Consider the following 25380-nt stretch of genomic DNA (forward strand, 5'->3'; position numbering starts at 1 on the left):
CCGCGCGCTTGGCTGGCCTTGCACAAGGGGGGGTCAAGACAGTTCTGCAGAGTGGGGAGGGAGGCCGAGCCATTGCCAAGCCTATGTTTGCAAGGGCACTTCACTCGAAGTGATAAAAGTAGAATAATCCCCTTTAAAGCGTCTTAACGAGGTCAAATCTGTTGGGCTGCAAGGGGGAGGTGTGTGTGTTTGTGTGTGTGTGTGTTGTGGGGATAACGCTGCAGAAATGGGGGTAAGCCTTGGCTTGGTTCGTGAGAGATAATAATCAAAATCAAATTCCTGGCCCAAACAGGATTAGGCTCTCCCTGCGCTCTAAAGCCCCTGTCCAGAGCGGCTGAAGACACAATCCTATTCCTCAGCCTCCTCTCATACACACACACACACACACACACACACACACACACACACACACACACACACACACATATATACACTAAACACACACACACACTGAGCAGCTAACATAGCAAGGCGCACTTGGCCCAGACAGAGTTGGCCGGTGAGAGCTTGGATGCGGGCCAGTTAGCCCTGTCCCTCTCTCAGATCACTGGGCACATACGCTTTAGTCCAAACACTAATCTGGGATATTTAGATGGAATTGTTTGGTCGGAGCTATTCTTAGATGGAGGATGTGATCTTGTTTGGTTGCTGGTGTATTAGCAAAAGGCTTAAGCCCTCAACGTCTGGCTCGGTGAATCATGTCATGATGGATTTTTGCTGAGAGGTTTGCCCACATGTTAAACACACACCCCACATGTTGTGTTCACCAATACACAGAGCCAGACATAATTATCCCCTTCAGTTGGGTGCATGCTACATGGAGACACTTATTTTAGAGGAAATGGGCCCAGAAAATGTGAATCTCTTTGGATTGCAGAGTTGTGTTGAATTACCCCGAATGTATTGCAATAATGCATCCCATCTAAACACCACTTTCTGTACCTGCTCTCAGCACTTTTCACTAAGGCATTTTTCTAAACCACACACGTACTGCACTCACATCAAGGCTTTAATTTACCCCTATCATTTCTAGGGATGCGCCGATCCGATACTCAGTATCGGTATGGGTCCGATACTGTCCAAAATCACTGGATTGGATATCAGAGGAAAAAGCCAAAGTATAATCCGGCACATACACTCTTCTAAGTTGGCGTTGCCAGTAGGCTTGCCACGGTAGTCTGTGTTACACGGTGATCGGGCATACATAGATTACATTACTTGCCCACCGTCCCCACCGTTGTTTTGCATTTTTTTTAAAGAAATAAAACCTATTTAGTTCTTTTTGGCGTATCAGCGGCGTCAATATATAGTCGGATGATGGACACTACAATCTGAAAGTGAAAGTGTCTGCTCCGTACGGAGTAGAAGGAGTCAGATTTCACACACACGGGACGAGAGAGAGTTGACGGACAAGACGATGGCAGAGGATTTGGTGTCAAAGTGAAAAGCAAAAGTGCCTATTTAGCAACATTTCAGATTTAAACCAAATGCTATAAGGGAACCATTATGTCAATGAGGCAATCGCCGTGTGTAGGATGGAGCAGTAAAAGCTGGTGTGCACAGAGCAGCAGCTCAAGGTGGAAACCTGCAGCCTCGCGGTGAAAGTTGGACTGGAGAGGTCAGACATACAGTCATCCGGTGGTAAAGGTCAAAGTAAGGTTTAATCGGTAACACCGGTGTTGTCACAAGTTTATCAACCGCTGGGAAGATTTCTTGACTGTGAAATTCCTAACCCGAATGCTTCGAAGCTTCGACCATTGCCATGGTAATTGAAAAAAAATTGTATTCGGGACAGCCCTAGTGTTGAATTACCCCGAATGTATTGCAGTAATGCATCCCATCTAAACACCACTTTCTGTACCTGCTCTCAGCACTTTTCACAAAGGCATTTTTCTGAACCACACACATACTGCACTCACATCTAGGCTTTAATTTACCCCTTTCATTTCTAAAGGCTAATGAATATTTTGCTTTCAACGGAAATACTTTCCCTTCTTCTCCGTCATTGCGTTATCTTTTGAATAATAATGCGTCTGTGTCTGAGATGGACAGAGAAGGCTCAAATGGCATCCATGGGACCGTTGCTATGGAGCAAACAAGACAGCCTGGCGTTGAGAAATAGGCCAACTGCTCGCCAGTGTAGATCTTCTGCATTCATTTAAAAGTGGGAGTGAGATAACATCCAGTCATTAGTGAGTGATTACAATGCCAAGGCCCCATCCCTGCCCCCCCAACACACACACACATATATACCACACGCAAACACACTCCAACTGAGATGTAAACAGTCAGGCAGTGCTCCAGGAAATACAATCCCCACACTGCCGCTACCCTCAGGCAGGATTTATACTGAGGAGGATGTTTTCCAGTGTATCCTGTTGTGTGTATTGTAATTGTGTGTGTGCTCTGCTTGTGTGTCCAAATGCTCTACTGGATATATGTACTGTATTCATGTATTGTTGGTGTGTCTAATCACTGTAGTGTGGTCTGTGTGTAAAGCCGAGCCCCCCCCCTGTAATCTCCATCCCTTCCCATCGCCTTTTGTCGACTGATCTATGGAGCAGAAACAGCCTTAGCCTGATTCTTATTTAAAATAGACATTATGTTTCACAGTAGATTTCACATGGATTGGACCAGATGATGAGGCCAGGAAGGGTGGGTGGGGGGTGACGACGAGTGGGCTTTGGGTTGGTGGGTGGGGGATGGGGGTGGGGCAGCAATTTCCTGAAACGATGAATCCCATTTATTCGCTGAAGACTGTCTCAATTGCCTCACCAGCGCACAAAGCTTTTTAATGCTTTAATTACGTCTCAAAGGAGCAGGGCAGAATCAAATTAGAGATTGTCCTACATTTAGGTGCTGTGCGTGTGCATGTGTGTTTGTGTGTGCACTATGCAAATTTTGCATGTGCGGGAGAGTGTGTGTGTGTGTGTGTGTGTGGGCTGTTGTATCCTTGTGTATGATTCATGGCAGTGAATATTTGTTCCTCTGGCAGCCAAGCATCATACATAGAGGCTTATCACACCCCGCACACAGATGCACACACACACCTATTCAATGTTAAGGCTCTCTGTTTTGCTCTAACACACGAATACTGTATCTTTCTCTGTCACATTCACACTGTCTCGGCTATTCCTCTGTAACGCAAACAAAAGAGTGCACACACACACACACACACACACACACACACACACACACGTAGCCTCTCTCTTGCACAAACACATTTTCACTCACACAGCGCGTAGGCACCTTTTTTTTGTCACAGCAGATGGCATGTGTCACAATATTACGGCAGTATTTCATTAACATTATGGGCATCCATCTGTTGTGGGCTCTCGGGCCCCCATTGAGCACCTTGTTTTGGTCACTGACAGAGAGAGGGATAATAAACATTGTTAGCTGCATGGAGCCAGGAGAGGCCTGCATAGTCTGGTTGTGTAGTGGCAAAAGTATCAGGGCAGCTCTGTGAGAACCGTCCTTCAAACTCCTGCTCTTTGCTCGGATGTTTTATCCAGTATTTAGGCTGCTTTGTGATGACCTTGATTAATCATAGACTGCAACATATTTTACATCATTAGCAAAACAAAACAATCTCATATGACCGTTCTAATACTTCTACCAGCAGCTGCATGTGTTAAACACTAAGCAAGATTGTCGTGGTGGTGTTTTCTCCTTGGTTTTAGGAGCCCTGTGTTGGATGTGCTTTTTAATATCAAAACTATGGCTTAAATCAGTTCCCTTCCCGTCCTGTTAAGGCCCTGACACACCAAGCTGACGGTCGGCCGTCGGACAGTTTGGGGCCGACAGTGAGCATCTGTCAGCCTAGTTTTTGCGGTGTGTCCCACACCGTCAGCTCTAGTCTGCCCGTGTCAGAAGTTTTTTGGCCAATTCAGCATTTTGAATCGGCGGCGGAGCCCGTCGGTGAGAGAAATCACTCCGATTGGCTGTTCAGATTAAACAAATCAGTGCGCGAGAAGAGAAGGAGAAGTGAGAAAAGCAAGCAAACATGTAAGTCAAGAGGACACACACAAGGCTCTTCTAATTTTTCATCTTCATCTCATCTGATCATTCCAATACACAGATATTTTCACAGTGACATGGCCATCTGGAATGCAGCTAAGTGGTGAGTGAGAGTGGTGTGAAAATGGTCGGCAGACGCCGCTTTGTTTCATGCATGTTTCATAACCAGGGTTGGAAATTAGCACCAGCCACCAGCCAAATGCTGGTAAAATATGCAAGTGGCTGCTAGATTTGCTTTACTCACTAGCCAAAAGAACAATGGTAATCTATTGAGTGGCTGCTAGATTTTGGATTCCACCAGCCACAGTGGCAGGTGGACAAAAAAGTAAATTTCCAACACTGATCATAACAACGGCTTGTATATCCGCCGTCCTCGATCTTTCGGTCTTTGAATGCCGAATACAGACTAACGCCGCCTGCTGGTAGGGAGAGTTGTTTCTTGGCTGTAGTCTTTGCGGTGTGTTTGAGTACAACTTTTTGGCCAAGACAAAAGCGACGTGAGGCGACTCAACGGTCGGCCTTTGTTGCCACTAGTTCTTTGATGTCTTGTTGGTGTGTCTGGGGCTTAAGCAAGGTTGTGACTCGTGAGCTAGCGTGTACGTTAACATCACCTCCAGCCAAGCTTTAAAATTTTGCCAGCCATCTGCCAAATATGGCCACATTTGATCTGGCATCATAAAATACATCCTTATTGCTGTAGAGTTCTGATCTCTGTTAGAGATCTGTGAAACATTTCAAGTATAAGGTGAAGTGTGACTGTTATCTTGTTGCCCTAGGCAACCAGATGCCGACCACTGCCAACTACATTCTTTAGTCTGCTTGCAACCTTTACTCCCACATTAAAAAATGCCTTGTAGCTATTTCATTATATAACATATGTCTGACTATATACACAGGTTTACATCACTCCAGTTATCCATAATTAAAAACTTAGTAACCATTCTATCACCTTAGGCAAACAAAGCTGATGGCCCGGTATCCAATTGTAAAACTTATTGTTGGGCCCTGCTTAATTTAATGGTTTCTAGAACTCCTCACCAGGATATAAAGGCCTGTTAGCAACTTTAATGATGCCTATAAAGTAGGGATGGGCATTTTAAGTAATTATTAATTACTTGCAAAAAAAAAAAAAAAGGTGTGGTGTGCTGATCATCAGAACTGCGTGTCTGTAGCACAGCGGTCTTCAACTCACAGTTCTGAATGAAATGGCATGTGATGGTTACTTGTAGGGCTCTACAAAGTTTCATTCATAATGTTTACATTTGAATTATTATGATTAATAACTTACTTGCATGCAAACTTTCCATCTTCTCTCTCTCACACACTCACAGCGAGCGACGCAACACTCAGTCCTCAGTCCAAAAGTAAAAATGTATTGAAAAATAATTTCCAAAATTCACAGCATGTTTTTATCGAATGAAATATTCTGCTTCAATCCATATTTGTTGATATTTAAGGCCTTTAAGGGGGCGTGGCAAATAAACAACACGAAAATGCAAAAATAATTGCCTGCGAATATTATATGTGTAGGGCTTTTATTGTGAAAGGTAAGAACGGAAGGAGTGGATCTGGTCTGAGCTGCCTTTGTCGATGTTGAAAGGATTGAAAAAGTTTGGGGCGGCTGTGGCTCAGAGGGTAGAGCAGGTCGTCCAACAATCAGAAGGTCGGTGGTTCGATCCCCGGCTGTTCCAGTCATATGTCGATGTGTCCTTGAGCAAGACACTTAACCCCAAATTGCTCCCGAAGGCATAGCTATCGGTGTGTGAATGAGTATTTAGATTAGATCCTGATGGCCAAAGTTGTCACCTTGCATGGCAGCCTCTGTCATCAGTGTATGTGCCATCAGCTCGCAGAAGCCATCTCCTTCCACAAAGCTTAATAGGAGCATATCTACAGTCACCATTTCTGTGATGAGCTGGCTAACCTTCTCTGCCCTGGTAGCATCACAACAGTGTGTGCTAAGAGATTGCCTGTTGCCTGATTATCTGTTATCTGTCTCTGCTGTTTTTCTCCTTGTGGTTAATCATCAAAATAGTTGTTCTATGGTACGCAAGTTTACATTATGTAGCTTATACTGCACATATATATGGCTTTGTTTATTTATTTTTTTACAAAGCAAAAAGACAATTACTCGATACGTTGAGCAAATATTTCCGTCCAAATCGAGTACTCATGCTCATCCCTACTATAAAGATCACAACTATAACAAAGAGTTGTTGTTCAGGAGTTCCCACTTTCATGATATCAGTGATAAGATCCCCAGAAAACAAAGCCATCACTGCAGTGAGTTTACAAATAAACTCTTGACTGAAATTTGATCGGTTCAATTTTCTCATTCTAGCGGCACAACTCTAGGAATGGCAATGTCGGTCGGTCCGCCACTTTAGTCCAGACTGAAATTAAATTTAAAAGTTCTTGTCCTATCTTTTCTTGCTTTATTTTCCCTTGCCTTCCTCTGTCTGTCTTCTCTGTCTCCCTCTCTATTCCCTGTGGAACAGGATGTCCTACCTTGGGCTGTTGACCGAGAGAAACGTTGGTATTTTAAACGTTTGCATACTGCACTACACAGGGAGGAAATCGGATCTAGGGCAACAACTCTACCCTCAGGCACAGGGGGTAACCTGTAGGCACACCCACAAACACACACAGTGTTCAGAAACCAGTGCAGGGAACAGTTATTGCAGTGTGAGTTACATGGCTGCCTGTAGCTAAGTGCCTTGTGTTGACACAGGCTCTGTGTGGCACAGACCCATATATCCGAGCTGTTGTTTGCTGAGTTTGGTCCATGCCATACTGGCCGGAGAGATAATGGAAAAGGTTATTCTGCTTTACAGTCGGAGGCTCTGTCTCCGAGCAGCGGCTTGGTTTGTGTGGATTGGGGGTTTCTGTGTGTGGCGGCAGCATGATAATGTCAGCACTTCTCATGACATTTGAAAGTGTAATGGCTGAGGTCACTGGGCTTGTCACTGTTTTGCGGGACTGTGTGTTTTTTTTTTTTTAACCGTCTAGTCTTTCTTTCTTTTCCAACCTTAATGCTTCTTTTGACATAATCTAAATGTTCAAATTCAATGTCCAAACTGATATAATACCATGAGTATACGTGTTTACCCCAGGAGGCTTTACAAAGAAGTCATCCCCAGCCCTTAACCATGTTAGAGCCAAGCGCTGCCTACTGAGCCACAAAGCAAAAACTAATTCAGCCTTTGAAGCAGGCAGGTTCATTCCTACAACCTGAAGCAATCCTGTTGCTTAGCATATTCCCTGGCCATGGTTCTGTGAATGCGAAGCAGCCTATTTGTAGTTAAAAATGAAGCTGAGCGGCATGCCGTGGGGAGCAGGGTACAAAGCGACAGGTCATTCCTAACAGCGGCGGGCTAGCTTCCCGTAAGTGCTGCAATCAGATTTCTGATGGTTTTTTATGCCTGCTCGATCTTAGTGGGAAAATGTCGATTTTTTTTTTTTCTTTCCCCACATGACCCATTATGCAGCCTGCTGAGAAATAATGAGATTTTGTCCCTATTTGGGTTTGATGCTTGCTGTGCTCTAACACACAACCAGGCCATCCACGGCTGCCTGGGGAATGTAGTGTGGACAGAATTACAATAAGGGCTAATAGCAACGTCCACGCTAGGTGGAAGAGTGTAGCTTGCTGTGTGAGGCCCAAAAGAAGTGGTTTTGACATGACATGGGTGTCATTTGGTGCACAGTTTTATCCATTGTGCCTTTCAGTGAACATTCATAGTATGGCAGGCCAAATTATGACATGAACCATGAACCCTCACTAGGCTAGTGCTAGGTTACACAGGACACCATGGCAATCATTACCAAAATAGTCTGGTTTAATGTCTAATGAATATCCAAACAGTTTTCTTGATTATTTAAAAATAGTCACTAAAATATCAGGAAATTGTGAAAATATCAATTGTGAAGAGACCAAGATAGCAACCAACAGTCCAAAACCAAAATATATTAGATTTACTACAATATAAAACGAAGAAAAGCAGCAAATCCTTACGTTGGAGAGGCTGGAACCAGCAATGTTTTACAATGTTTGCTTCAAAAGTGACTCAAACTATATCAAAATTGTTGCAGATTGGCTAATGCGTTAACCAACTAATCGTTTAATCTCTTTATCAACTAGGGCTGGGTATCGGTGCCCAGATCTAGAAAAAGATGACTGTTTTGCTCGCAGCCAATGAGCGGGAGCGTTCTTCGATTTAATGCAACGTGTGATTGGCCCACTAACGCAGCAGCTACAACCCATACAGTCAGGATTGCCTACCTGCACACGGCTCTGAACACAGAGATGTCTGAGCCGACGGCTAGCAGCTAATGGTGCTAATGGTGCTTATAGCGCTAACATCGGCAACAGTGCTGACAGAGCTAACACCTTGCCCCGTTTGGCTTGGCTGTGTGACGTATCCCCATTTCTACGACACACCGGGGGATCATCTCATTTCTCAGTTTGTACATCCTCGATTCCTTTCCTCGCCTCCTCTCCTCGCATCTTAGTCCCACCTGAGATGTGAGCGCAGGAGGCAAAGAAGAGACACCAAGAGAGAGGAGTCGAGGCAGCAGGCATTTAACAAAATGAGGCATCCGTCATTTTAAAGCGACGTCAATTAAATATGACGTGTGGGCACAGCTGCATCATCTATCCATTGTTTTATTATAGCCGACCGCTGTATTTTATGATCTGTCAGATGAGCATTACAGTGTTCATGACAACTTGTATACATCGATTTACTTTCAATTGAGTTCACAACGTTTGTATATTCCAGTTGCGTGTCGCTCTTTTATGCGTCATGGGTGCCAAAACAACTTCTGCAAAGGACACACCTGTGCATCTTTGCTCATAGCTCCTCCGGCAAACCACAAAACAGAAATGAGAAGAGCGGCAGGTGTGGCATTTGGTGCAGACATCCTTGTCACGATGTGATGACAAATCTACTTGTTCTAGTTGTTGGAAAGAAAACTATAATCTTTGTGTGCATTGTTTCTTTTAATGTATGTTTATTTTGTTACTTGCATTAATGTGGTAAAGTACCTTAACTTATTTTTAATGGTAAAATGTTTGAATTGACTTTCAACATAATATACTTAATATCGCATATGTATTTTATCCATATCACCTAGCCCTACTCCACTAATGCTTAACAACAAGCACGTCTACAAGTGAACAGTTGAGTGTGATGACACAACGTGGCAAAGAGAAGGATGACGTCAATGTGTGAATTTAAGAGACTTTTTATTTGGACCTAAATCTTTTCAACACCTCGACACGTTCTCAACCAAGTTCCCTATAATAATATTTATAAATGTGTGTTACCATCATTATTTATACTAGCAAGATTTACTCTAGCGTGAGCACATAGGTTTATGTATCGTCACTCAAATTGAATGTTGGAATAACAATAAGGAACGCTGGAATAATAACACACATTGGATTATAACTTTGACTCAGTCATGTGTCATCAATCAATAGGCTGTTATGGCTCACAACATATGCTTTTGTTCATAATGGCCGTGTGCGCAATAACTCTTCAGGTTGCCTCTGTACTGTAAAGACGCTGCCGGAGCCAGACCAAGGACAGAGGGAGTCTGGGTTATGTCTATAGAAGGTTAAATAGGGGTGTGTCGACATCCATTTATGGCTAATTGTGTCTGTGTGGGGGTTAGGCACATCATTTTACAGTGATTGAGATATATAACAGAACAGTGCATATGCAGCAGTTTATAAATCTGGCAGAAACGATGCATGTTTCTGCTTTTGTGCATGTAGTTTTAGTCTTGAATCTGCACATGGGTTTTATGCATTTGGCCCCCTGTGTGTGGAAACATACTTGGCAAACAGTAATATCGTACCCGTCGGACTGTATCAAATTGAAAACTGCTTGATTTCTTGTTCATGTTTTTAATTATTTCTCTCACTCTGCTCTCTTTCTCATCTTTCTTTTACTTTTCACTCGTTTTTTTAACTTTTTCTCCTCTTGTGTTTTTCTCTTTGGCAGGCTTCATCGCAGCAGCTGAAATTCACAACCTCTGACTCCTGTGACAGGATCAAGGATGAGTTCCAGTTCCTCCAAGCACAATACCACAGGTGCAAACAGAAACACTTGCACATGCACACAGACACACAAACACACAAACACAAAGCAGCTCTTTGAAATGAGGAGCATATCTCCAGGCTATACACGTATCACTTAGTGTTTTTCTTTATTGCACACATTCTTGTAACAGTAGCCACAATGTTAAACTGCAGAATTGAGCTGCAATATCGCTGCCACATCTTGGCCAGAAATTGGTTTTAATGTGAATGTATGGCCTTTTTCAACACTTAATTTCACATAATGTTGTCACATACTCTTGGAAACTAGCCCACTTTTTATTTTACAGGTCTTTCCTAGGAAGTTCCCTAGAAAGAAATCTATAGTCTGACACTAATTATAGGTCAAAAAGAGACAGTGTTCAGTTGGTACACTTCCAATTAATAAATTCCTATTAGATGCTAAGCTACTGTAAGTTTTAGTCGGTGCACAGCAGATCAGATGAACTGCAAAAATGTATATTTTGTCTACAGGCAAGCAAAAAATTCAACATGTATGAGGTATGAATGAATATTTACTTAGATTTAAATTAGGGGTGTCATGAAAATTGTATCGAATCCCCACGATTCGATACGATTTTCAATTTTTGATTTAAACATGCCATTGTTAGACAACGAAGTCTTGATTCGTAAAGATCAGCAGATCATTGGTTTTATACCTTGACAACTGTCATTTACACTTTCTAATTGTTGTTTCAAAAGAGAACTGAACTCCCGTTTCAAAAATTAGAATACCATGGTCTACAATATCAGTATCTGTGTGACCCACCTCAGTACATAATTATTACAAAAGTGCCCTGAGTATTGTAGCGACAGGGACTTCCCACATTTCCCATCATGTCTGCCTAGTCCCGAGTGCTGGAGTGAGTAGTTGAAGTTGTGCTGCTTTATTTTCCAAAATGCAAATGTTACTTTTGTTAGTGTTTGTAATGTAAATAACAACCCTAAAATAAAGCTTTAAAGAAGAACGGAGCTGGAGCTTGAGGGACTTAGTCGTCAATTGTGATAAAATGAAGACGTCTGTCTTTGTTTCACTATTCCTCAACTCTGCCATCACATTGCACATTGAGGCAACATCCTTTATTGACTCATACCTAAATCAATCTCGTTTACCCTCGACCATTGATCTCCCTTTGCTGCTTAAATACCGCTACAGTGCCAGAAGTCTGAGGCACTTCCAAAGTGCCTGGTTCGACCTCAACTGATCTGTTTGATAGCAGTTATAAAGAGGGGGGACGCCACGGGGTCTGCATCGCAGCGAGAGATCCTCTCTTTGTGAGAGTGGAGTCTTTGAAGCCCGCCTTCCTTCCTGAGGAGGTTGGTTTGTTCCTCTGTACCGGTTCTCCCCAGAACCTTCCAGAGGCTTGCCTCTGCTGCTTACAGAGACAGGCGAAGGCAGATGAAAGCCTGACAAATTGTGTGCAAAATCCCTGCTCTGGTCTGATCGCTCTTGTTTGCGGAGGATTCTGAAGCAACAATAACACCCGGCGCGTCTTTTTCCTCGCCTTTTGGTTTTTGTAATTCCCACAACGGTGAGCAGCACCGTTTAACCCTCTTCAGAGAGCCGGGGCGCAGTTGAAAGAATACCTTTTTTGTCTGAGCATACAGAACATGCATACAGTGCCTATTGACTCTGGAGGGGGGCTGGGATGGGGCGGGGGGCTCGGGAGCCACAGACGAGGCTTTGTAGCGCTTTGCTGCTGCGCCGTGCTTGTCTGTTACTGAAGCCTTTTAAAAGGCAAATGTACCGCAGGCGTTCCCCCGGGTATAGTAGCAAGCATTGTAGCTGTCGCTGTCTTCCTCTTCCCACCCCCCTCCTCCTCTCCCACCTCTCCTCCCCTCCCATCGTTCACATGCATAAATAGATCAGGGAATACATAAATCAAAATAAAGATGACAGCAGGAGCGATTTAGAGACGGAAGAATCGGCAATAAAACTCCATCAAAGTGTCGTTTGAGAGCAGCGGTGCAGGCCCGGGGGCTGCTGAGCACCAATCAGAGGAGGCACAAAGCCAATCCCAGGTAGGCTGGCAGCGGGGAGGCCTGTCGTCATGACAACCCACCACACAGCTTACGCATGTACACAGGGATAGCAGGAAGGGTTTTATGTAGGAGGGAAGGGGAGCGTTTTGGGTAAGTGGAGGCTGATCATGCAACACACAAGAATATGTGGCAGAATGAAACTGCCCCTACAAAGAAGCCTTCCCCCCATTACTGCTGATCAGGTTGGATATCTGTTGCGTGCCATGGCGTAAGACTGACTGTGTTCCCATCATTTACTGTGTATAAAGATGCACGACATGACAACTCCCCAAAAGAAAAGCCAAACCATCTTGATCGTGCCCTGGTGGCTGGCTGCTGTATAGGTCATAAATCCCGCCCCCTCTATGTTGCCTTTTACGTATCTTAAAAAAGGCAGTTGCTAACAAGTGGCTAAATGAGACTACTAAGCGTCATCACGCTGACCCGTCCGCCTTTACAGCCTTGTTGTGTATACTCGCACTCATGTGACCGTGGTGTAGTTTGTTAATAGCCTAACGTTAGCTTTTACTTATGGCGATTGCATTCGCACCTCAAAAATCATAAAAGTGGTGTTCATTTGTCAAGATTATCTTGCTGAACAAAACATACAAGTATCATAAACGGTTGTTTGCCACAGAGCTTATTTTCTGCAATAATCCAAAACCCAATTGAGAAATCCCATTGGGATTTTGTCGAGGGAACTAGGGCGACGCTAACTTCCGGGTTGGCCTACAATAATACGCCATCCCTGCACCCTTCTATTCATCACAGCAGTACCATCTTAAAAACAATGACGTCACCACTTTAAAAAAAAGTCTCTGGTGTAATACTGTTTGGCAGAATAATTACATCTTGACTTGAGATTATTAAAAACTTTTTTACTTTAATGTGCCGCAATTAAAGATAATTTCAAATAAGGATAATACCACATGAGGCCATTGCTGGTCCTCATTCAATTTCAGAAGGAATAAAAACAACTCCTGAGACTTCAGTGAAGGTAATTGATCACAGCGAATGAGTAACTGACAGTCGCAAAATCCAGGACACATCAGGATGCTGTTATTAGGCTATTAACTTTTACATTGGGAAAGAGCTTCTCTGTATTCTGTGTCCTGAATAATGAGTGTTTTTGGGAGCACCATGAGAGCAGACAGATTCTGGGTCATTACAGGATTCCCGTGTGCTCTTTTTCTGAATAAATATTTCAAGCAATAGTTTCTAAACTGGGTGGCATGGTGGGACTATCAACATGCAGCAAGTAGGTCCTACACCCTTTTCATGTGTTTTCTGAATGGAGTTTGGAGGGATTCCTGGATTTTTGATAACTTGTCCCACGAATGTGTTTGTGTTGTGTTAGCCCACAACATGTCCCCAATACATGCTGAATAGGCTCCGGTTCCTCTGTGGGGATAGAAAATAGATGGATTCATTATTTCAGTGTGCACTGAAGAACAAAGAAGGGTAACACTTTATAATAACCATCATTTATAAATGGTAAAGTGATAGTTACTTAAACTTTGTTAATAGTTATTTTACTGTTAACAATGAAATGATAATTAATAATATTTACTAATTATTAGTAATGCTATAATTTGTTATTTTAACAGTTTATTGTTGCACACCTTAAAGAAATTGTTTGTAAAACGTATATAAACATTACATAGATATTTCTAACACTTTGTTAATGGTTAATAATTGGTTTGTAAACATCAATGTTGCAGCTGATGATTATAATACCTTGTTAAATGGTTAATAAATTCTTTGTAAAGCATCTATAAACATTATTTAGATAGTTAATACTTGGTCAATGGTTAATAATTGGTTTCTGGTCCATCTATGTATGTAATGGTTATAGATGTTTTACAAATGATTTCTTAAAAGTTTACAAATCATTTGGTAATTATTAACAAATACTTAATATATTAGTGTGTACAACAATAAACTGTTAATAAATACTTTACTAATCTAAACAGAATGTGATTATCGTCTCTTATCCGCTACAATATTGAATTTATAAACTCAATTATTTCATATTACACAAACTAATAATAAAATAACAATTAGTAAACATGAATTATCATTTCGTTGTTTATTAACAGTAAAATAACCAATAACTAAGTTTATTTATTAAATTTACCATTTATAAATGATGGTTATTATGAAGTGCTACCAAAATAAGATATTAATCATATATGTTTCAGTGTCATAATGTCCATCAATGAATAAGGATGAACACTCAACCAAACCTGAAGTTAAAGCCGCAGCTGCTGCGATAATTATAGAAGAAGCACAATACTGTGTGTATGCGTGAGCTCACATTATTGGCCCCGTGTAACACCGTGTTCAGTCTGCCAGTTAAGACTAACAGCGATGAAGATTCAGCCAGCGCTCGCTGTAATCGAGCTGTCATTCCTGCAGACAGCTGAGAAGAACATCCCAGCATAAATATACACACCATCAAACAGGTTTCAGACTTATCCTAAATCTGAAACTATCCACCGTGTGCCTGCGCATATCTTTATTTGATCTGAGTCTTATCCTGTCCTCACATCGGATGATGCCTTCTGAGACTGGCATGTCGTAACCGGCTGCTTCAGTCAAAAAGGCATCGAGGGGATTTTTTTTTTTCCCTCTTGTCTTTTTCATTCGACGATCAGGGTGACTTGTTGACGCGTCCTCCTTTGTCCTGTCGCCTCGCGTGACATCAACGCTGACATGATTACAGCTAATGGCTGTCACAGGGACTGGGTCGCAGGAAACGCTCCCAACACTATATTTAGACTTTTTACTTCGCTGCCTCTTCTCTGATTTTAGAAAGCAGACATTTGGGCTAGACACCATCTCTGGAGTTCAGTTTGACCTCCTGTCAATCGACACCTTGTCAAGCTCGGTGAAAACGCCGCCACTGTGACTAGTAAAGGAGAGGATGATGACGGCGGTAATGATGATGATGGAGGCAGTGATGGTGATAAAGATGGTAATGGTAGTCGAGATGATGACCGTGGAGGTGGTGCTGATGGTGATGAAGGTGGGAGGCAGTGATGAGGGTTGAAGTGATGATGAAAGTGATGACAGTGCCGTCGGTGATGATGATGATGAAGGGGGCAGGAGTCACCTGGTGTCAGCACTTTAGAGGGAAGACTGTCGAGCTGACTAACAAGGTCTGACTCTCCTCTCCCTCTCTCCCCAGTTTGAAGCTCGAGTGTGACAAGTTGGCCAGTGAGAAGTCGGAGATGCAGCGCCATTATATCATGGTGAGTGAAGCTGTGTGTGTGTGTGTTGTGCACTAGAGATGATGGTTTGTGTCCTTTTGCCACAGTGTAATATTTGATTCTTGCATAAAGAGGTTTATATGCAAAGAAATGATTTACTGTTCTTGTGTTTTCACCCTCTCTGTTAATCAGTACTTTATTTCCTTCTACCCTCAACCACCTTCCTTTTGCAGTGCAATTGTTCTCTTATGTCTCTTTTTGTGCTGCTCATTTTAAAATGTCTCTCTTAAAAGGTCATTCTGGTTTATTACAACTTGGATCTTATTTTCGTAGCTTTGGCCATCCATTCATGTACCGACAAAAATTGTACACAATAATCTATTTTCCAAGGGCACCGTTGCTGCATCCTGTGCTTAACGCTGCCCAAGACTATAGAGTATACCGATGGACCCCATGAGACCTTAGTTCAGAAAAAAATATGTACAGCAGTCAAGAGTTGAGTTGATCTCGCTTGAATTGCACCATGAATCACACATATGATGTTTGTCAATTTAAAACATAATTTTGCAAGTATTGCAGTAGTAGCATCATTTGATTTGTATGAAACCGCTCAGTGAACTACATCTCTCGTCTCGCACGACATATGTCACCAACACTAGCTAGCTAGCTAACTTAGCTATGTTCCAAGCACAAATGAGACGTTATCCTACCTGATGTGTTTCATCCAGCGACTCCTGGTCTTTTTATCAGCCGGGAAGCGAAAGAACAAGCGAGACCTGTTGCTGTTGTGAGTGCATCCCAGTACGAAACACACAGGCATCGTAGTTTCAGAGAGAGAGATGTCACTTACGTGACTTTTGGGTGTGTAGTTTTTCTAATTACGTATTTTCACACTCTGATACTTCAGCAGTTTTATAACAAACTGCCACTTTCTTGACTTGCAAATTTTTGTTTTAAATTGACAAACATCACATGTGATTCATGTGGAGCCAGACCTTTCTCTAGGGCTGACAGAGCGCTGTTTAGGTCTTGCTAGGTGAGACTAATAGGGGTCAGAATCTTACAATTCAATTATGATTCTTGGTGTCACAATTCTCAATTCGAAGTTAATTCAACAAATAGAAAAGAGGGCACTCTTGCTTCAGTTCACTGTGTGCTAAACCATTCACAGCTGGCCTTGTCACCGTCTGACCGAACAGACAAAGCAGAGAAAAGTCTGTACACAGCTTTTTTATTTGAAAAAGTTCATAATAATTTGAAAGTATGTTACAGTCTTCTCCCTTAATATGAATAGTGAAATGAAAGTGTAATTAACTGACAACCACATCCGCCGCCTGGAATGACTTGCTTCTTTTGTAGAAACAGACGTTTATCTATGTGTTATGGTGTGAGAGTGCTCCACTGTGCTGTTACTAACGTTATAACTCCAGCAGCAGAGAACATCCTCTGTGTACCAAGGGAACCCATCGTCATGGAGCAGCATCGAGCGGGCTTGGCAGTTGCCTTAATTGAAGGACTCTAGTGTCTGAAAGCTGCACTATGGTCTCGCAAAAGTTTATGTTGCGACTGTCCAGCCAAGAAAAACGACAGCATCTGTTGTTTTGTCACAAATGCCCTAAAATTACTTTTGTTTACGTTCAAATGACAAAGGCCTCTAGCAGCCATAGGAATGATGACTTTTGTCCATCGGGAACAAAGACGGTGATGTTATTATAGAGCCACAAAGTCCACAGAGGGAAGAGGTCGGGGTGGATGGGTGGCTCGGCGAACAAAATGGGACTTTGCCACAGGAGACTGACGATCACTTCCTGTTTTTTACTCCACAGCGTTGTGTCAGCGCTAAAGAAAGGTCTGGCTTCACACATTATCACTCTGCTCTGCCGCGATTCTTTAAACCAATCACAATCGCGGCACTAAACCTAGGATGCTAAATTACGAATTAGGGCTGGACAATATGACGATATAAAAATGTCTATCATATATATTTTTTTATATCGCGATATAGACTAGGCCTGTATTTAATTTTTTTTTCTCTATAATTTCACTTAAGTGTTACGTTCATTTTGCACTCAAGTTCTTAAAATGAGAAAATAGTACTTTTCATTTGTCAAGTATTTAATTCACACAGGAGTATACAAAAATAAGCTTTACCATGTGGTTATGTCTTATAGACTATTTATGTATTTATTTGTTGAATTACCAGAAAACATGCTATATAGTGATATATATTTTTATCGAGATATGAAATGACCTATATCGTGATAGAAGATTTTGTCCATATCGCCCAACCCTATTACGAATCCTGCTATGGTAAAAGGGCATGACCCGCCCTGCTCTGATTGGCTAGTACTCGTTGCCTTCGCTGGTTGAGTTGGTTAGGTTTAGGCATGAGGAGTGAGATTTTGTGGTTGAATCTTACCAAACCTAACCTCAACCAAAGTGTTGTTTAATAAAACTGAATTATTTTTCCAACAGAGATGTATATGTTCTCGTTTGATTTAGAGGACTTGTTGGTTCTACCTTTTTATGTTCCGTCAACATAGCAAGGAGAAACTAAAGTAATAAACCAATTTTTGGAGCGTGTGAGATGATTCAGAATTATTGAAGATGAGAATCTTGTGTGTTGCCTTGTTGGACTTGTTTTTAGTGAAGTTGCTGCTCTGATATCTCAACAATTAACTTGGTTAAGACAATTTATGTCTCTTGATTTTTGCAATTCTTTTATTTTTAATTAAATTTTCTCTTACTATGTTTATGTTATGCATTAATAAACCAAAGCAAATTTCCGTATATGTGAAATAGGGCTGTCAACGAATATTCTAAATTCAAATCTATATTTGAATAGTAAAAAAAAAAAAAAGATATTCAAATATGAAAAATAGTGTTCAATTGTGAAAAAAAGCAGACTAAGGGAGTCACACAACGTCACTTTCATTAATTGAAAATGAAATGTTGGGTCAAGGTGAACAAGGAATAATTCAGCAACAACTGTAACGATGGCAACTCTGCCGAAGAGGGAGTGACACCGTGTCCTAACAGCAAGCGGACGTCCGATATTTGAATAGTTCGTTGTTTTTGTAGAACGAATATTCAAACGTCAACTTGGCCAATTTTGACAGCCCTGATATGAAATCCTACTTCACAATAAACAGGATTCTGAATCTGACGATGATATCATAACCAACGTTGGCCAAAGCTACAAAAATAAGACTAGAGTTGCGTTAAATGGGAATTGGCCTTGCTTATGCACTCCCTTTTTGTTTGTCTAGGGACTGTATGTATGCTCTCTCTCCCCAACCCCCTTCATTTCCTCTTTCCCCCATCTCGCTCCACACATACACATTCACACACAAACATGCATACACACACACACACACACACACACAGATGTGCTCGCCCGCTCTCTGCTCCACCTCAGGGCTAATCTCATTGTTGCTGGCCGTGGCTGTGTTGCCGTCTGATGTTTTGCCTCTAATTGATCCTCTGACTGGCTTTAATCTCATCTAATCTGTGCCGCCGCACTGCTCTCTCCACCATCAGCCAGCCAGCCAGCCAGCCAGTAGGCACACACAATGCACACACTCTCACACACACTTCCTCTCTGTGTGTTTCAGGCAGGTGTGAGTGCATACTATCTCACACACACGCACATACACTCATTGTCGGCCTGATAGCAGCCGTACACACACACACATAAACGCACACATTCGGACAGGAAAGCACAATCATGCAAACGGATGTAATGAAAAAATTATGACACAAATTTTTCTAACTAATTGAGCATTTACGTAGTTTGCAGAAACCCAGTTCCCCCAAGTTGCCATGATTTCTTTGATAGTCGGGTAAATGTCCGGCAGGATGTGTGCTCGCCTACAGGCTGATATTATCTCCAAGGAAAGGGTTTTCATCATGGTTTGGTATTTGTATTGATCAGTTTGTAGTGTACCAGAAAGTGCACTGCAGCTTGCAGCAGTTTTTTCTATCACTGCTAGCCATAGTATATTTTATTTTTGTTGTTTTTTAAGAACACTGCTTTGCTTCCAGCTCACTCTGTGACCTAACGGGTGCATGTGCCAAAACCAAACACAGAGAGAAACCAGACAAAACCGCATTCGTGCAAAGAGTAATTGAAAGGATGACGGGGAAGTTCAGTTCTGTCAGTCTGTTTTTCTGTTCTGTGTAAGAATCAGTCTCTTAAATGTTGCAGCACCACTTCGTAATGCGTATGTTATAAGCCCTTGCTCATTCATCAAAATTCAGTATTCAAAATAATCTATGACAATATGACCAAATTCCAAATTCACTGTGTATAAGCACAACGGTCCATGCTGCAGACTCCAGTAGGGTGCTTGAGGGCTGAGTATTGGTACTCGATACCTTGTAAGAACCCAGTACCTAGTAGTATTGAAACTTCTCCAGTTAAACGATACTTGCAGTCGATCCTTTTTGTGCCAAGAAAAAAAATAATCTAGAAAAAATAACTTATTTCTGTGGTTTTGCAAGTAAGCGATCACCGTAAGTGTTCTTCGATTTAATGCGACGTGTGATTGGCCCAGCTACAATCCATACAGTCGGGATTGTCTGCACACAGCTCTGAACACTGAGCCGGCAGCTAGCAGCTAACAGGGCAAACAATGACAATAGTGTGGACAGAGCTAACGATTTTAACCTGGCGTGGAACCGGAGGGTGAGTGTTATGCTTCTCTCGTCTCGCCACCGTGGGTCTGGGGACACCGTTGCCACTGTATGAGCGCTGTGCAGTGCGGTGGCGTTTAGCTAGCCAGTGGGACACACTGAGCTTCCATTCACATGATGGGTATCGAATGAAGTATTGGTATTGGTGTCACTGTAAGGGTACTGGTATTGGTACTGTCATTTTATAAACGATACCCAGCCCTAGGTGTCTTCGTAAACCACTCGGTCACTCTGATCTATTACCTGTCTTTTTGCCTAATCAATAAACTTGCCAATTGTTCTCTTCTTTAACATAAAGTGGAATAGAGCTAAACAAATAATCGTGGAACCAAACCATCTGAGAACTATTGTGTGGAAGCACTTTGGTTTTGAAACCACAGATATAAAAAATGAACGGGCGGTCTAGTAGGACTGGGGAATATGGAGAAAATCAAATGTCACAATATTTTTGACCAAATACCTCAATATCGATATTGTAACGATATTGTAGGGTTGACTATTGGTGCTTTCACAAAACATTTACACAATGAGATTTTTGATAAATAATCATCAGTAATGTGGATATAATGAGTAAGTGGGTAAATAATAGAACAGTCTGGTAAGTTCAGAAAATTACATGACTTTACTGTAATGCAGCCTTAAAAATCAGGAAAAGACAACAATTATGCCATACCACAATATCCAAAATCTGAGATGATATCTATTTTCATATCACAATATCGATATAATATCGATATATTGCCCAGCCCTACGGTCTAGCAGCAATCTAACAGCAGCATAAATTACATTTATATAACCACAATAACAAAATCAAATGTTTTGAGGTGATGACGTCATAAAATATGACGACAGCCTTCATTCAAAAACCTCAATAGAAGCTTTGAGTGTAAAAATGAAATGACATTCGGTACAGCCCTACTGTCTGCTGCTTTTTAAAAACTCAGCTGCCTGCAGGACAGAAAAACTGAAGTCACCTGTAATGTTGTCACACAGTGAGGCAGCGGAGGCAACACGAACGAATGAAACAATTCTGCAGCGTATTTTACGATTAAGCCATGTACGCTGCGGTTGTTCAAACAAAAGATATTTTCCTCTGAAATACAAAGGGATTTTCCTGAGTCGAAACCGGCTCAAAATGTTGCGATTAAATTGAATGCAATATGGCTTCTTCCTCCTCCTTCACTCACAAACTCCTTATGCACATGCACGCACGAACACACCATGCACAAACACGCACACACTTTCAATCGCACTTCCACTCCATCAGTGGCAGGCCCGGCCTTGTATCCCCACAACGACCGCCCCCTCCCCCACTCCTTCTCTAATAGCATATCAGGTTGCCCCACTCCCCCGGCCAGCGGCAGCACCTCCATTTCCCCAGCGCTGTAATTACTTTAGGGAGCTTCCGCGTGGGCGCGAGCAGCTACAGAGAAAAAGAGTGTGTGTGTTTAGTGTTTCTATGCATGTGTGTGCACGTGCATTCACATACAAAATAGTGTGAGATTGAACAGAAAACAACGGTGGCGTGTGCGTGTGCGTAAGAGCAAACGAGTGACAGAAATGAGTGTGTGTGTGCGTGCGTGCATGTGTGTGTCCACATTTCAGTGTGAGAGATGTGTGTGTTGTTTGTTTTCCAGTGACAGAGCCAGTCCCCCCTGCAGACAGAGTGGGTGATTAACAGGGTTGACGCCTAGAGGGTGGCCCTCTCATTAACACTGAACTCACACACACACACACACACACACACACACACACACACACAGAGGCTCTTTCTCTACTCTTGCCTTTTCTCTCTCAGTTCCTTTTCCTATTTGTAGCCGTGTGTCTTCTCTTCTCTTTTTATTTGTGCATGCAGGTGTGTTTGTGAGCGGGAATACTTTAGTCTTTAAGATGTCATAGATTATAGTAGGGCTGCCCGCTCTTGCTTTATAGTCGACTAATTGGTTGTTTTGGTTTTAGTCGACAAAGATTTCTTTAGTCGTTTAGTTGTTTATTATGCTTTTTTAATGCTGAATGACTTATTTCCAAGAAACTTATTACTTACTCATCTCTGGTAAACACAAGATCTAAAGTGGTGCTTTTGTGTGATTCTTTGTGGAGAAACTCAGTTTCACAGATCTGTCGATAAAATCAAATAATCGATTAGCCAGCAAAATCTTATGACTGTTAGTCGATAAGAATTTATTTGGTCGAGGACAGCCCTATTAGGTTGAGAGTCTACATTGTGTTGAAAGTAGTGTCAAAGTTGACGCGTTCATGCAAATTTGTTTTAACGCCACTAATTTCTCTAACGCGTTAATGCAACCTGTGCTTTTTTAAGTTGTAGCGGGCTACATGAAATTAAAAAACCTAAGGAATCCATCGGTACCAACCATGTCATACTAGCTTGTTGTGAAGGAGGTTAAATAACACTCCAAACTTAGGCTAAATTTTGGCGAGGAAAACCTGGCATGGCCATTTTCGGAGGGGACCCTTGACCTCTGACCTCAAGATATGTGAATGAAATGGGTTATATGGGTTACCACGAGTCTCCCCTTTACAGACATGCCCACTTTATGATAATCACATGCAGTTTGGGTCACGTCATAGTCAAGTCAGCACACTGACACACTGACAGCTGTTGTTGCCTTTTGGGCTTGAGTTTGCCATGTTATGATTTGAGCATGTTTTTATGCTAAATGCAGTACCTGTGAGGGTTTCTGGACAATATCTGTAATTGTTTTGTGTTATTAATTGATTTCCAATGATAAATATACACATATCCTTTATTTTACATTTGTAAAAAATTACATTTGCATAAAGCAAGCATATTTGCCCACTCCAATGTTGATAAGAATATTAAATACTTGCGAAATCTCGCTTTAAGGTACATTTTGAATGGATAAAAAAATGAGTGCTTAATCGTGATTAATCCCTAATTCATAACTATGTTTTCATTAGTGTATAATCGTTGTGTTTCGTTCCCTTTAAGGTTTTTTATGTTATCTGAAGGCCACCGTAGTTCTCTGACACGCTTGTGAAACTGCGGTTATGTGAGCAGCAGAGTGCAAATCTGTGTTACCGCCAGCTACCAGCTGACTTCCGTTGCTCCTAAAGTAGCGTTGTAAGGATCGCCTCTGAGCGAGGCAAAAGGCGTTACCATGGTTTTGCACTCGGTGGCTCACGTTAGCACAGTCTTGGAAAGAGAGGAGTGAGCGGAGGGTTACTCAGTTGGTTACAATCTGCAACCAATCTGCATCATCATCATCATCATGTGCTGAAGATTGTCTGGGAGCAGTTATTTGATGCCTGTATTGTTATAACTTTTTCTTTTTGTCTTCCTCTCTCTTCCTCTCCAGTACTATGAGATGTCCTACGGGCTCAATATTGAGATGCACAAACAGGTGAGTCTACTTTTAATCCTTTTAGGAAAAACAAACTCTTGTGTTCCCATCACAAAACAAATAAACCTGTTGAATGTCCGTAAAAGGCAAATTGCTTGTGCAAAAACTATTAGAACAGCGAAGGATTCATTTCATGCTTGTGGAACAGGCAAGTTTAACACTGCAATCTTCTGGCGTCTACATGTTGAAGGTGTTTATGTTGCTGTAGTTGATAAAGGCTGTTGGTCTGTTGTTCTTATACTCTGTGTGCCAGTGTAGACTGTAAAACTTTCCATAAAATAAAATTGTAAAAGGGTACATTTTCCAGATTTCTCTGCACCACTATGCTCTAGACTAATTTCTGAATGCAATTTCTATTCCAAGCGATTTAAAACACTGCAGACCACTGAAACTGTCACTAGCGTGACATGTGACATCCTGCACAACCAAATGTTTTTAAAAAGCTACTATCCATAGCCACCGCAATTTTTAATTCACTTGACCCAGATTAGGGCCACAAATTAGAGCAATTTCAGAACATTTTGTTTTTGAAATCTTGAACCAATCAACACATCAAATTTGTTGAATTCATCTTCATACAGAAGTGATTTTTTTTTTTTACTTCTGCCCACCATTAGTGGTGCAGACAGCATCATTTTAAACTTGGTGATTTGACAAAGTGTCAAGGACTACCAGTCCTCCGTCACAGTCCGTCATTGCTGTTGTTCGTACTGATGATTCAACCGGGGGAGTTTCATTGCCATCAAAACCTTGGAGGTGTTCCAGCTACCAGTCACTTAACATCGTCTATGCAAAAAGAAAAAAAAACCTTTTACTTCCAGAACCTTGAACGTCCAAAATAACTCCTCTCACTATTATTCTGTTGATGCAGACACAGCTGTGCATTCCCAACCCCATTCCCCTGTACACCTGCAGCTCGCTGATTGGCAGGTGTGAATTACAGAGATAATCGGCCTTCACTTTGGGAGTGTTCAGAGACATTTGAATGATGTCACCTGAGGCTGTGTGTAGAAATGAAGGCGCCGAGGGGGGTTAGCTTTTCTGCTGTTGCCAAATCAGTTTTAGTTCCCTGTATCCACAGTGATGATGGTGACCAAATGTATATAAGGAAGTAAATTTTAAGCATTTCCAAGTATTGGAAAGTTTAGTTTAGTTTGTGAATGGCAACAAGTCCTGAATTATATAATTTCCAGCTAGCGGTGCCGAACTGAGTTTTGAATTGGAGGGGCGGGGGCAGCTTTGGATGACGTGATACAGTGTTTCCCACAGGATTTTGAGAGACTGTGGTGGATGTCCTCGGACCCTCTAGGTGGGTCATGCTCCCTCGGAAGAAAATTCTGAACATTTTAAAGATAATGCATCAATCTGGTGCACATTGAGAGCAAAATTACGAGGTTAGATCGATGAAGAACTTGGTGCTCTAGTAAACAATTTAATCATAAAGGTTGTATGGTTATGAATGCTGATGGCAAAAAGTCACACGAGACTGGGTGCCAACATCACCACAGACCCCTGGGCATCAACCTCGCGTTTACGCACGTATTGTAAAGAAAAATAGACTTTAAGCGTAAATAAACGCTTCAGTTCAGGTTGCGGTTACGTGAGACACAGCTGAGACGAAGCCGTGCAGACAGCTGCTGCACAGATTTAGATGAGAGCGTATCTGTACAGTAAAATCACTTCTGGCACCCTCCAGTCTTGACATGCGCGGGGTGGACGGGAATGATTGAAACGTCTTTTTCAACCGCGTTACAATATAGGGGCATTTGAAGGGACACAGTGATTCGCAACCTTAAAAAGAAAGTGGGACAAGGCCGTAAAGTGGGACACCTGGCCCACTTTACGAGGGACTGCACAGCATTTTTATCCCTTGTCCCACGTCCCACATATTGAGATGATGTCCCACATTTTCATCGGCTCTAGTTTTCAAAAGTCAAACCAC

General features: G+C 42.0%; 1 protein-coding gene across 2 annotated transcripts in view; it reads left to right on the forward strand.

Moving 5' to 3' along the window:
* tle5 (TLE family member 5, transcriptional modulator) overlaps positions 1-25380 on the forward strand; it is a 52937-nt gene that overhangs the window by 13725 nt on the left and 13832 nt on the right. For both annotated transcript variants that reach the window (XM_074635457.1, XM_074635458.1), the window contains exons 2-4: positions 10032-10120; positions 15339-15402; positions 23394-23438. In XM_074635457.1, the coding sequence (XP_074491558.1) occupies positions 10032-10120; positions 15339-15402; positions 23394-23438 (198 nt within the window). The remainder of the gene's footprint in view (positions 1-10031; positions 10121-15338; positions 15403-23393; positions 23439-25380) is intronic.

Source organism: Sebastes fasciatus, chromosome 5 (genome assembly GCF_043250625.1).
Source record: "Sebastes fasciatus isolate fSebFas1 chromosome 5, fSebFas1.pri, whole genome shotgun sequence".
Lineage (NCBI taxonomy): Eukaryota > Metazoa > Chordata > Actinopteri > Perciformes > Sebastidae > Sebastes > Sebastes fasciatus.